The sequence below is a fragment of the Cynara cardunculus genome, assembly GCF_001531365.2.
Source record: "Cynara cardunculus var. scolymus isolate 2C chromosome LG 5, CcrdV1, whole genome shotgun sequence".
Classification (NCBI taxonomy): domain Eukaryota; kingdom Viridiplantae; phylum Streptophyta; class Magnoliopsida; order Asterales; family Asteraceae; genus Cynara; species Cynara cardunculus.
Window position 1 is genome coordinate 3,879,863 of NC_037532.1, and position 14,199 is coordinate 3,894,061.

Here is a 14,199-nt window from a genome sequence, read left to right on the forward strand (position 1 = left end):
AAAAATATATCGATATTCGTATCAAATTAACTATTTAAAATTCCTCATTTTTTGTGTAATTTTTCAATTCAATTTTTTATTATAATTTAATTTAGGTACAATAACGAAGTAATTTATATTTGGTTTAATAATATAAGTTTCTTATAAAGATCATAATAAATTATTTTGCTAGAATTTGATAATTATCCCAATTATATTTTAGATCTTTTAGATTTTAAAATAAAATATTTATCCTGTATTTGATTATGTTTATCAACAAAATGTTATATGAATTCAAACACTTTGGTGTTCATAAAAGACGAAGAAACGTAATGGCAATCAAACACAAAAATAGTAAATTTAACACAAGAAACCACATATAAGTGTTTCAACAAATCAAACCTTGACTTCCAAAACTACCAAACAATCAAAGAACTCAAAAAGTTTTAGTTAAATGCTTTATAAGATAGTATAGATGTATACGGGTGAGCGAAATCCTATAAATCTATTAAACTTCTAAGGATTGTTTCCTAATATTAGAAAATACTAGGAAAATCAATCAAAAAATTTAAAAAATCTGTTGAAATCAGTTAAAAAAACAGAAAAAATATAATCTAGAAGTCAACCGGAAAAAAATTAAAAACCTACTAAAAAACAATTTTACAAACCAGACACTAAGGTGCCGTTTACTTAATGTTTACCTGGGTAAGTGCTTACAAAACCACTTTACTTTACCAGATGAATATAACAGGGATTAAAAATCTTACTCGGTAAGAGCGAAGGCAAGAATCGAGAATTTTACCCGGTAAGTGAGACGATGACTCTTATCATGGTTAGCGCTTACCGGGATAAATTGTTGCATACGATGCGTTTTAGTGAATAAAATCTTACCCAATAAGTAAGAGATAGTGTTGAACTTTGCTGGTAAGGGTTTACCGGATAAGTGTTCAAGTAAACGAGCCCTAAGTGATTTGAATCATTTTGGACGATTATGATTACCACTGAAATGCTTTCTCCAAGCATCTGATGAGAGTTTTTGACACAAAAACAATTCAAATCTCTACCAACATGAAAGATACAGTTGATATTTTGGATGTAATTTGTTGAAAATAACAAAGTTCAAAAATAGTTTGTAAAAATGTTCAAATTTGATTCTTTCTTATAACAGTTGTTAAAATATTTCGTTAAATGATGATAAATTTCATTCTTTTATCAGTTTTTGTCCTTTACCCAATCAAAACTTGTAGAGACCATAATCATATAATTGATTTTGATTGGATAAAAGAGAAAAATCGATAAAGAGATGAAAATGCCCCTCTTTCTAACGAAATCTTTCAATGTCGTTAGAAGAATCAAATTCAAACGTTTTTACGAACCATAATGACCATCTTGTAATTTCAAAACTGTAGAAAATATAAATATATATATATATATATATATATATATTATTTTCTACAAACCATGAGACCAAATATGTAGTTTACTCTTTGTTTTATTCTATCACACCACTCACTTTTCATTACCTCAGGGACGGATCTACATGCTATCGTATTATTCCTCCATCGAAGAGTAAAAAAATTTACGTTTGTAAAAAGGTGTAACTGTCTTAATTTGTTATATGTCACCATATATATTTTGAAATTACAGTGAGAACAAATTTTATTTGGTAGAGTTGGTTTGCAAGACTTTTATTTCATCCCAGATCCAAGTTCGAATTCTGTTAGTGTTATTTTCTTAGTCAAATGGTGCTACCATTTGAAAAAAATTTCCTATATTTTTTTTCTTATAGTCAAATGGTGTCATCGTTTGAATTTTTTTGGGTCCGTCACTGCATTACCTAATCTTCAAAACCACGTTTTCTACCAATTTGGCACTAACATACATAGCATCAAACTCTTACATTTCCAATACATGATTCGGATCGACAACTCTTTATTACGTTAGGTAAGGCCAAGCTTCGCAAGGTCGGACCATGCCTTCCGCACAACTCGATCGAGATGAGCGTAAAATCGATCATCTACGACCATAAAACCACCATCCGCAATCATACCATAAGCTAGAGCACATAAAACACACGAAAACTCTATATATAAATAGTATCGGAAATAGCAAAGGCCACCTCCGGCCTCCGCCATCCGATTAAGCATTACATGGCTGATCTTGCACAATATAAAAGCACCAGAAAGAAAAGAAAACCGATGCCTTCTCGCTTCATGGAAACCCTAAATATACGACTACTATGGGGGCAAAACGGGAATTAAGGGTAGGAAAAACGATTAATGGTTGTAACCAAAGATGGCCAAAAAGACCGCCCTTTTGATCCAAACCATATTTTGCCCGGTTGGGACCCATCCCTAGTTGTAGTCCGGAATCAACTACCTTCAACTAGAGATGGCCAAAATTACTGGTTATGGACCGGCAGTCTTGGCCCGGTTACAAAAAGGGAATCAAGGAGCGGGACCGATTTGGGCCCGGACCGGGACCGTTTCTTGGCCATCTCTACCTTCAATGACCTTGTTGTTTATCTGCATCGGCCCGTCTTTGATGTCACTTGTACCATTGGGTACAGGTCCTTCAAGCATGTTGTGCCATTGTGAAGGGATACTAGAAGCATTAGCAGCCTCAGCTAGCAACATCTCTTCTTCCTTTGGGTCACAATTCAGATCCAATTCTTGACCTTTGTTGCTACCTTCACTCATCGCATCAATCCCGACCCCGGTTCCGAGCCCGTCGACCGATTCCGATCCTTTGATAAGCGGAACCAGTGATTTCTGACCGGTTTCGCCATCCGGTTCTGATAACCGTTTCCTCTTGCGTAGCATTAGTGTTTTGAAACGACGCCTAACCGTTGAACAAACGTTGCAAATGCAGGTCGGTTTGTGCTTTCCTTTTCCGCTCGGGGGTTGAATACAAACGATGCAAGTGCAACCAGGCCGATGGCGGGGGTGTCTTGTGGTCGGACCGACTAAAGATTCGCCAAGTTCACCGCCATTCGTTCCTAATACTGCAGCCGTGGCTAACGCATCCAAGCCGCTAGGCTCTAGTTGTTGGTCTTCGGTTTCCCAATTTTCTGTAATTTTTCGCTTCTTAGATTCTGCAAATAAAAAGGAACAATCATCAGGACAATAACTTAGAACCCAAATAGAATCATACTCAATTTCAACATCAATGATGGCAATGGAAGGTCGGTTTCATACCCTTGCTCAATCTCAAGATGCGGTCCAAATCTCCAACTTCTTTCTCCTCGGGAGCTGAACACGAACACCTGCAACATATGCACGAAATCATCCATTGTTAGAAATTAACAATCGCAATTCATCCCCGAATTTGCCATTTAGTAACGGGCTAGAGTTCAATTGTTTATCCCCCATATTTATCCTTGCGTAAAAAGGGAATGGTGCCACCTTCTGGAGCACCCCCCCCCCCCCCCCAAAAACCATACTGGTCCTACAACCATCATGGAAAGGTAAATCGTGTCTCCCAGGGGTAAAGGGTGGTGCTTGGAGTCGAACCGAACCCCAGATCTCTTATTCATTCTGAATGGATGTCCTCCTCCATACCCGTTAGGCTAACAGTGATCACTTATATTATCCTCATAACATGGAAATGAGACCGGACAACATAAAATTGACAAAATAAGTGTAGGATCCCACATCGGTTGGGGAGGGGAACTAAGGTTGCTTTATAAGGGACTAGATACCTCCTCTATCTAGTACAGTTATCCCGGGATGTTACAGATGGTATCAGAGCAGAGCCGGGAACCGGACTTGTGAGCCAGCAATGATGTTGGGCTCCCAAGGAGAGTGGATTGTAAGATCCCACATCAATTGAGGAGGGGAACTAAGGCTGCTTTATAAAAGACTGTCTATCAGACGTGTTTTAAAACCGTGAGTCCAGGTGTGGACAAAGCGGAGAACATCTTGTACAATTAGCCTGGGATGTTACAAAAACTACCTGTCTGGATCTGAAACATTATGAGAGCACGTCCATTTAGAAGGAATAAGAACATCCGAAGGTAACTTCCGCCATTTGGAGCAACTATCACACTGAACCCATTGTTCTTGCAACCTGAAGAACAACGCAACGTCAAAAAAGATTTGATTTAAAAAAAAATTGAACCGTCTCATAGAAAACGTACAAGGTGGGACCCACAAAGCGTATTCACAATAACACACCCTCCGGGGATAAGTTAGTGTGCTTACAAACAAAAGAAACCAAATATATCCCACACAGAGGTAGAGTTCTGGGGGCAGGATGTAGGCAGACGTTTGCCTATTCCCCCATCTAAAGTTTACGCCTTAACGACCCATTTGGGTGACCACATTTAAGAGATCCTAACCTGGATGCAGTCATTGTGAATATGGTCCGCTTGCCAAAAACCGGTGGTTCCTGAACAAAACCACACACCGTTAACCCAGAAGACAAAGCAAAACATAATATGGCTAAACTAGATCAAACCAAACACACCCAATATGTCCCACTCGGGAATTAGGATCCAGGAGGTGGGATGTATGTAGACTTGTCGTCTATCCCAAATGGTACGAGAAAGTGTTTGCAAAAAGACCTGAAACCTTCAATTTTTAAATGCTTACATCGTATTCTTCCAATTCGAAATTCTCGATCACGACAACAGTTGGCTTAGCAGGAGGCGGCCGAAGGAAATCTTGTGCTTCTTCCCATGTAAACTTAAGCTCCATGGCATCTTCACTATGCATGTGCAGCCTCTTGCTTTTCAACCCTATAGTACGTGCCTTTTTTTTCTCTTGAATCGCCGGCCGAGTAACCGGATCCCAGTTAGTCATGCCTTCACGCTCCGTATTCTTTGACCAAACAAAAGTCAACTCTAATCAGCAAATGTGAATTCAAATGAACAATAATAAAAAGAATCATAAAGGGAAACATAATCCAATGGAAGACAAATACCAAAGTCATTGGCTTAGCAGTATTTGGATTACCGGTAGAGCCCAAGCCCAACCTCCCTAGAGGTCAAGGGTTCATCACACACCAAAGGTGAGGAGTGTGTGTGAGTTTCCAATTCTACCCTTAATAATGATATGAAGAAATTAATTACTCCCTCTATTATCAAGGGTAAAATTGTCATTTAGTTAACTAAAAAGTATAACATGCCTTTTTCATTGTGGACGCTTATTTTGGGACAGAGGAAGTATTATATACTTCTAGAATATAATAGTTCAAAAAGGAGTGCCTAGTTTCCGATTCTACCCTTAATTATGATATGGAGAAATTCATTACTCCCTTTATTATTAACGGTAAAATCGTCATTTATTGAATTAAAAAGTGTAATATACCTTTTTCATTGTGAACGCTTATTTTAGGACGGAGGGAGTATTATATACTTCAAGAATATAATACTTCAAAAATGGGTGCTTAGTTTCCAGTTTTACCTTTAATTATGATATGGAGAATTTCATTACTCCCTATATTATCAAGGGCAAAATTGTCATTTAGTTAATTAAAAAGTGTAATATGCCTTTTTCATTGTGGAGGCTTATTTTGGGACGGATTTACATACTTGAAGAATAAACAAGGACGACAAATGCAAGCACTTACTATCGGCGAGTTTCCATTCCCTGTACACACTGCACCATTAACAGCATTAGGAAGAGCAGATGCTCCGGCGGGAATTATTGCCTTTCGACATCCTATTACAAGTTTGTCTTCTGGATCTAACCGACTAAATATCACTGCAAAAAAATTAAATAAAAAAGAAAAAAAAAAGAAAAAGAAAACAGGAAGCAATAGATTGAAGTACAAGGCAAGCTTCATCAACGAATTACGTACGAATTAAATGTGATAAAGTTACAATAAAACCACAAAAGAATACCTGTGTCCCCAGCTTGCAATTGCATATTTTGTATGCATGGGGTAACGCCTTCGAGAACATACATTCGGCTGTTATTATTGGGCCAAAATCTGAATTGAAATGTCCATTCTTTCCCTTTTATATCGCGGATTTTTATTGGTAAACCTTCAGATTGATTAATAGGCGGAAAATATGCCTGCATCAATAATTTGATTTTATCAAGAATTTGGAGATAGAAATAAGGCGAAGAAGAAGAAAAAGAAAGTAAACATACTTCAGCACATGCTTTAGGAAGGACCAAGCGACCGATTCGACCAGCATCACTTGCGCTCAGAACCTTCTCGAATAACGGAGTAATGGTGCAGTTGGCGTTTAAGCTAGAAGACACATTTAAGGTGAACACTTTTATTTTCTAAACGGTGCTATTTACGAGAATAACCTTCTCACATATTTTTATTAAATGCATGACCTTCTGACAAAAGGACATATTATTTGGAAAAATCTATAAGAAGGTTAGTCTCCTAAATAACCCTTTCTGATAATTGTTTTTTTAATTACATGACCTTTTGAAATGTTTCTAGGCAATCTCGTGTATATGGAATGTATGAAAGTGGCGTTCTTCTGTTAGGCAGAGACGTTCTTAGATTTGTCAAAAGGACGTGTATTTAAAAAATATATCAAAACTTTAGAGGTTGTTTGGTTGGTTTTCCTAGTCTTGTATGCATAAAGCCGTCTGTGTGGATTAATCTGTCTGTATAGATTGAGAAGGTTTTTGTTTGGGATAGTTTTTTTCATAGATGGAGAGAACATGTCTTTTAATTGGGAGTTTGAAAAAAAAAACTCGGTTTTCCGCATAAAGTTCCCCTCTAAAAGATGACTGAATAAGTCCTTTTTATATTATTAAGCCACTACCAAACAATCATGTATACCTAACCGAATAAGTTGTCAGTCTCATTAAGCCCATTAAGTTGCTAACAAACAGGCCCTTCGTATCTCCTAATAACCCTTTTTAAAAGTATGTGCATTCGTGCGGGGTTATTTAGGTAAAATGACTTCCTGACAAGTGCTCTTTAAATCCATGAAATTCTAACAGGTTTCTAGGCATTCTTGTGTATCGAAGTGACATTCTTCTGTTAAACAGTGGCATTCTCAAATCTATCAGAAGATCATGGATTAAAAAAAAGTCAGGAGGTCATTTAACCAAAGAACCAATGCATGTATGTGCATAAAAACAGACATAAAGAAGGATACTCCCCAGATATTTGTAACAGTTCTTGATCAGTGATCTTCGGCCAGTATCTTGGAAGCAACTGACTACGGCCTCGTCCTTCAGCAGGTGCTCTAGCAACTCTGTTGTCTGAACCCATCCCTTTAATCGTCTGTGATCGCACGCTAACCCCGGATTTTGATGGTTTCGAAAGCATCTGATGCGGTCGTTGCTCTTGTTTAAATGTAGGAACTTTTTCTTGCATTGCAATGCCATTAGAAGTAGGAACTATAGAAGAACTCGGAGTGCCCAAATTGAGGCCGAAAGATTGTTGAAACCCTAATTTCGGTTTGTTAGTATCGGGTACAGTAACTAAAGGTAATTGGTTTTGAAAGATTGAAGATAAAGGTAATGGGTGGTTCCGAAAGCTTGAGCCAGCATCTTTATTAGAAGAGGTACCGATGCCAAATTCTCCGGAAGATGGTTCCTCTTGTTTGAATTGACGACCAATGGATGAAGTCGAAGATGCTTTTTGATGTTTTTCTAGCCCTTCGTTTAACTGAGCGAGCTTTCCTTTATCGAAGCTAGTACCATTGTTCATTTGATTACTAAAGACGGAAGGATGCCAATTGCCAGAAAACCGAGCGAACCCGTTTGGAATCTCGTTAGCAACCGACTGAAAGATTTGAGACAACGAGCATAAGACTTGACATTTCCACAAATTTCTATCGATAAGATTAGTAATTCAAATCTTATAATGTTCTTTTTTCCTAAAAGACCCCAATTGGGTGCTTTGCCATATCCTAGAACTAGAAGTAATGACCAAAAATTCAAGAGGATACACGAATCAAGATAAGCAAGGGGAAATTTTTCTTGTTTCTTGACAATAAAAACCAAACCAAACGAGCTCGGTTTATTTGTAACACCCCAAGCCCAAAGCAGCGGGATTGATGGAAGTTGAATTTGAAGTTATTGGGCCAGACCGCTGCTTTGGGCTTGGGGTGTTACAAATGGTATATTAGCCGAGAACCGAACTGGTGTGCCAGCGAGGACGTCGGGCTCCACGGGGTGTGGATCGTGAGATCCCACATTGTGGGGGTAACAAAAGTTGCCTTATAAGGGACTGGATACCTCCTCTATTGGACGTGTTTTAAAACTAGGAGGCCAGGGTACGGTTGGCCAGGAATGCTATAATATTCCACCCATAGGTGGGGTAAGGGGGATCCAAAGCGTGGTAGAGCGGTTGAGTCCGTGAAGACTTGTCAAAAGTGTGGGAGAAAACAAAGCATACCCACAAAGTATTATATGACAAAAGGAATAGAAAACAATAAAAGAAATGAAATTTGCAAAAATAGAAAATAAGGCTTAAATAAGAAACAAACTTGCATTTTATGACTAAAAGTGGATGCTTAATTTAGGACTTACACACACTTGCAAATAAGGTTTTACCGTATATTTATCTTACATATTTACTCCCTCAGTCCAAAAAATGTGTCCACATTCACAAGTAAGTGTCTACTTTCCACTTCTATCATTAACTGTGAGACAGAGAAATCCACTACTCCTATTACTAAGGGTAAAATTGTCATTTACTTGTTTCTTTTACATGAGTTTGTATCATGTATCCCCGTACCCCTATCCTTGCAACATCTGCAAGGACCTTATAGTGTTGACCATTGACTTAAAGACATACAGTGCAAAGTGACATTTTAACTTGCTAACCAACATATTACCTGCTTTAGGGGTTGGATTGCCTTGGATCTTGCGCATTTTATACACGATATCCCTCCCAAATCAAGGCATTCATGAAGATATTTTGAAACAACACATCCACAATGAACGGGCTGCAATACCAAGCTCAATGAAACTTGGTGAGCAGAATGGAACTCGGTATTTGGAGATTTTAAGAATAGTCGGGTCGAGAATTACCTTATCACAGAATTTGCATTCTCTCCAACCCGGTTCGTTTAGGTGGAATCGCTCACAGTAGTTTAGATTATCGTACGTACTTCTGTAATCCACATCAAAGCAAAATTACAATTCACAAACAAAAAAGTAAATAAAACAAGATACATGATGAATAGAGTAATAGCATGGTAGCTTAATTTTGTCTTTCTTGCATTTTGTAGTCTAACTTTTAACAAAAACTTCAGGGGTCTTCACGAAAAGAGTCTCTCTGCTCCACAGGAGACCCCACTCTGTGTGGTATTTACTGGATTCGTTTGGTTTGGTTTGGTTTTTACTAATAGCACAAGAATGGTTTTCTAGGAAAAAAACGAGATGGAACATTTTGTAAATTTATGCTTCTTGCAATTTCACTCAAACCTACATTTGGGGGAAATGAAAAAATGGTAAACCGTAATACCTTTTCACGATTGTATCCCATGCATTAAAAGCTGTATATTATGCCGCAAAAAGTGTCTTTGTACCAGAAAGATTCATACCAACCAAGAAAAGATAAGAAAGGGTCAACCTTTATGCAGAATATTGTGAATGGTAGAAGATAAATATGAACAAGATCATAGTCTTGATCCAAAGGGCGATGATTCAAGTAGTTTTGGAGTGATTTTTAGCTTTTTGCCATAAGCTAATCGTCATTATCACAAGAATGCCAAACGAACGTTATAGTTTGAAAATATAAATAATTGAGGATAAATTATGAAAATGTAGATGCAAAGACAGTCGTTGCGTTTGGCCAATTCCCTTCTTTCTTACGGATTTATTTTTTACAAAGAAAGGCAAGGCATATAGCTTGCGCATATGAACAAACTTTAACAAATTGTGAGCATGTAAATGCAAAAATAACCATCATGTACGGCATGTTTTGGTCAATTATGGTCTTTTTTCCCATTTTTGGAAGAATGATGGTCCGTTAGCAACGAAAAACCAAGAAAAGATCAACCTTCAGATAGAAATTAAGAAGATATGAAGATAAATAACAACAAGACCGTAGTCTTGGTCCAAAGTATTTGTTGAAGGGCACATATTTCAGTGGTTAAATTTTGAAATCGGTCTCTCTTTTTTTGCCACAAACCAATCATCAAACTTGCAAAAATGCCACAATCAGAGACCACAATCTGCAAATATAAGCGATTTTGCACAAATTGTGAAAATCTGTACGCAAAAACAACCACCATGCTCGGCGGTTTTTGCCCAATTCGCTCATTCTTTGCATTACTTTTTGCATCAAAAAAACATAAATCTTGCATATATGAGCAACTTGCAGCGTTTTGTACTGGATTCACTAGGTCCATTTGGTTTGTTTCTTAGCACCGGTTTTTTTAAAGAATACATTTATAATGGGAGATTCAAATAAGATGGCTAAATATTGTCAGAAGGTAAGAAAGGAAGATTAAACTTGAAAAAATGCAAGTGTGAATCCATGTAAATAATCTATAACGTCGGTTAAACATATGCATTTTCAAATACATTTTTTCAAAGGATTCAACCTTCACTGGTAATCTTTTCACTATAATTAGTCTTCTTATTTTAACCGACCCACGTATTTATATATAGCACAGCTCAGACATTGTCGGTGAAACTTGAACCCATAAGGTTGTAACATCTTCTAGTAACCCGGGTACCGCTGGTCAATGACCCTTTTACCCTTTTAGTATTTGGTAGCAAGACCAAGATTGATGTTGTGAAAAGTGTATAATTCTTTAAATTAGGGATTCTAATGGGTGTTTGAAATTGCTTATTTGAAACGACTTATGTTTTTCTACAAAAGCACTTATCAACTTATTATAAATCAGAGGAGTTTAACTTCTTCAAAAACTCTTATTACCGGTTTGGCACCGATATAAGTTGTTTATCCAAACACTCAAAACTACTTATTACCGGTGCTCACACCAGAATAAGTCAATAAGTTATTTTTATAAGCAATCCCAAACACCCCGCTAATATATATATATATATATATATATATATATATATAATTCCTACCTGATCTTTTGTAAAAGAAATCAGCCTCTGTACCTATTACTAATTATGTAAATTTCTGAATCAAAGTTACGGGTAAAATGGGAATAAGGAAAATCATACCCACAGGGATAGCAGAGAGTAGCAAAACCGCCGGCTTTCATGGGCCAACCCCTCTTCCATTGAGGAGTCGTCGTCGCTCCGCACAATCCGTTCATGCAAATCTTCACCGGCGACGACATTTGACCACCGAATCTCTTTAATCCAAGTAACCAGATCTTGTTCTAATCTGTATCCATGCAAAAACCCCCAAATTAAAACCCTAACAAATATCACAAAATCGAAACAAAAATCACGAGTTTCCTTCACAATAAATAGATCAAAAACAACAATTTAAGTTCAAATCCATCGATGTTTGAGACTTCCCCAAACCGAAATCGGAGCTGATTCAAATTCATATTCAAAAATGCACCCATGCACACATCGAAACTTATTCGAATACAATGCAAACAGGTTCCGAAATCCACCTGTAATCGAGTACCGGCGGTGAAGCGGTGGAACTCGGGGCACCGGCGGTGGAGCTAATTTCACGATTGATGGAAGAACTGTAGATAAAGAAACTCAACAAGTAGAGAGAGAGAAAGGGGAAGCATCATGCACAAAATGCATGCACGACACTTGAAAGAAACAAGGATTGGGATGAAATTGATCAGAAAACAGTCTTTAATCTGAGTTGATAGCAATAAAAAATTGGGTGTTTGTTGTAAGAATCTTTAAATCCTTTGGACAGTAATTGAATGTTCATGGCGATTCAAGAAACTCTACTCGAATTGGTCGTATGTTATTATTATATGAGCCAACGAGGATTTCATGGATTTTCTTTTTATTTTTCATATTTCTTCCCTTTGACCTAAAATTGATATGAAATTGGGTTTTCACATGCATTTTCATGCTTATCTTCTTTCATATTAAAACAGACTATTTGAAATATCCATCATGTATCTTATACTGTGTTCGATTTTATTTACTTTTTTAATGTCTTGTTCGTAATTTAAATTGTTTATAACCATTGATTCAGTAAGTAGTAGTATAAAACACATGTCTATATACATATATTATATATGATATATAGATTTGTCGTCATAAGTCATGTTATGACCTCGTCGTGGCTTCTAAGGCTTGAGGCATGATCTTGCTGCCTCACCACATCTCACGCTGTTTAGAACCTTGATGAAAACAATCTTTTTTTAATTTTAGAAAATAATAATCTACTTTATTTTATTTTTTAGATTTTTAATATTAACCGAAGCAGGTGTTTGGGCTGTGTATTAATGGGGCACTGGACAACAACCATGAAAATTCTTAGTGGCTTTGCAAGACTCGAACCGATGACCTTAAGGAGAATTCTCAAACGTTCAAACTATATTGTCAGTTAAGCTAATTCCATAAGGCTATTAATTGATAGTAAGCTGACTCTTGGTATCTGCATACATAAAATAAAAAATGAAATATTATCATTGTTGGAAAACAACAGGTGTTTTACGACATAAATAGCGGCAAACAAGTAAAAATCACGGATAAAACAACAGTAACATGGAATTTTAAAATTCAAGTCCTAAGTTTCATGTACCTTGTTGAAATTTCATATGTTTCAACAAATTACAGGTAAAATTTTTGGGTATTCAAACATGGTTCTCGAGTTTTAACAAGATGGAATGTTGGCATCGTCGAAAAACATAGAGAGACGTTGAACATTTTTTTTCCACCCATTCAAGTTGAAACAAAAATACATAAATATACGTATAAGATATATATATATATATATACACACACACACACAAACACTATAAATTTAGAGTGTTCGGATAAATCGTATTGTAGTTCACTTTTCTGAACCATCTTAAAACACATGCGTGAAAAAGAACTTTAAATGGTATAATAATATCAACTGAATGAATGATTTCATCTCTATTTTGGATGAATGTATGACTCTGTTAAGACATTTAAATCGTAGTACACATAGTATTTTAATGTTTGAGGAAGCTACAGAATGTTAAGATAAGCATTCAATTATATCTGTATTTGAATTTGCCGAGTCATATAAAGTCCGAAGAAATTTCGTGCAGTTGTTTGGAAATTATAACCATGTAAAAAAAAGTCAATCTACAACTTTGTGTAAAGCCATGTGGACACCTAGATGACTTACTGTAGTTTTTTGTTTTTTATAACCTGTACTAAATTTGACAAAGAGAAAAAAATTCATTGGTTTCAAAATTCAAACATTCCTCCTAAGTCTGAAAAATGAACACACAGTATATATTAGTTGAAATGACGTTTGGAAATATATTACATGTGTATTGTTAAATGAACGTTTTTTTGTGTATTCTTATACAAAAGATTAGAAATATTAGTTCGTAAAATGTATTGGATTTGGTTCATCAATCGTCAAAAGTAACAATATTATCAAATGTGAACTAAAAGACTGTTTGGTAGTTGTTGAATGATTTGGTGCAGAATGATTAAGTGGTCAGAATAATTAAGAATCTCCTATGACAAGTGCAAAATGAAATATAATTATATGATAATTGTTTACAATGGAATTAGGACGTTGAATGTTTAAGGGAGACACATGATACAAAATCATTCAATAGAGTTTTAGAATCATTAAGAGACATAATTTTTTTTTGTCAAACAAAATTCACCTTTTAACGATTCGGAAACTGACTCTTAATGAAACTATTAAGAGAAACCTCTAATATAAATATGATTTCATGTACACCTATCGACATAACTTGATTTCTTGCAACATTATATCGTTATACCTACAGTTGTTCAAAAAGCCACCAATCCATCCAACTTAATCCGCAAACAACTCTATTAAACCCGATCCATCAACGAGCTTATTGAGGGTAAATGGCAAAATCATATTGGGCCGGCCCAATAAGGATAGTAATGGTAATAAAGTAGTAAAACAATAGCCATTGTTTTGGGCTTTAGACCGTATACTAGTTAATGGGCTCAAACCTATTACAAACGTAATTCTTTATTATTGTATTTTAATTTTTAATGGTAACTTTCTAAAAATAAAGGGGAGGCTAATGACTGGCACCCTATCTCCTATAGATAATGATGTTTTTTTTTTGTATTTTTTTATTTTTGTTTTTTTATTGTCTTTTTTTTTATATTAATTTTTGTTTACTAATTTTATTTAATTGTAAATATATTACTATTACAAATATTATTTATTATTATACAAAAATATTATTAC

General features: G+C 35.9%; 1 protein-coding gene across 2 annotated transcripts; it reads right to left on the reverse strand.

Moving 5' to 3' along the window:
- Positions 1-2,057: 2,057 nt before the first annotated feature.
- On the reverse strand, positions 2,058-11,698 carry LOC112512033 (B3 domain-containing transcription repressor VAL1-like). 2 transcript variants are annotated; one of them, XM_025117818.1, is made up of 13 exons: positions 11,459-11,698; positions 11,055-11,220; positions 8,940-9,021; positions 8,744-8,854; positions 7,055-7,686; positions 6,078-6,180; positions 5,825-5,999; positions 5,551-5,684; positions 4,572-4,799; positions 4,319-4,368; positions 3,934-4,047; positions 3,177-3,244; positions 2,058-3,073 (listed from the first exon to the last, which is right to left on the reverse strand). In XM_025117818.1, the coding sequence occupies exons 2-13, from the start codon at positions 11,171-11,173 to the stop codon at positions 2,427-2,429; spliced, it is 2,463 nt and encodes an 820-aa protein (XP_024973586.1). In that variant the 5' UTR covers positions 11,174-11,220; positions 11,459-11,698; the 3' UTR covers positions 2,058-2,426. The 2 variants fall into 2 exon arrangements, with proteins under 2 accessions (XP_024973586.1, XP_024973587.1); XM_025117819.1 differs by lacking the exon at positions 8,744-8,854 and having other exon boundaries at positions 11,055-11,698.
- Between the last annotated feature and the right edge of the window lie 2,501 nt (positions 11,699-14,199).

Excerpts from the sequence above, each read along its gene's own strand:
- LOC112512033 (XM_025117818.1), bottom strand. The coding sequence starts at position 11,173 with ATGTCGTCGCCGGTGAAGATTTGCATGAACGGATTGTGCGGAGCGACG. Across the intron at positions 7,687-8,743 it reads CAATCCAACCCCTAAAGCAG|TCGGTTGCTAACGAGATTCC; the intron begins GTAATATGTTGG and ends CAAATCTTTCAG. Across the intron at positions 5,685-5,824 it reads ATTGCAAGCTGGGGACACAG|TGATATTTAGTCGGTTAGAT; the intron begins GTATTCTTTTGT and ends ATTTTTTTGCAG.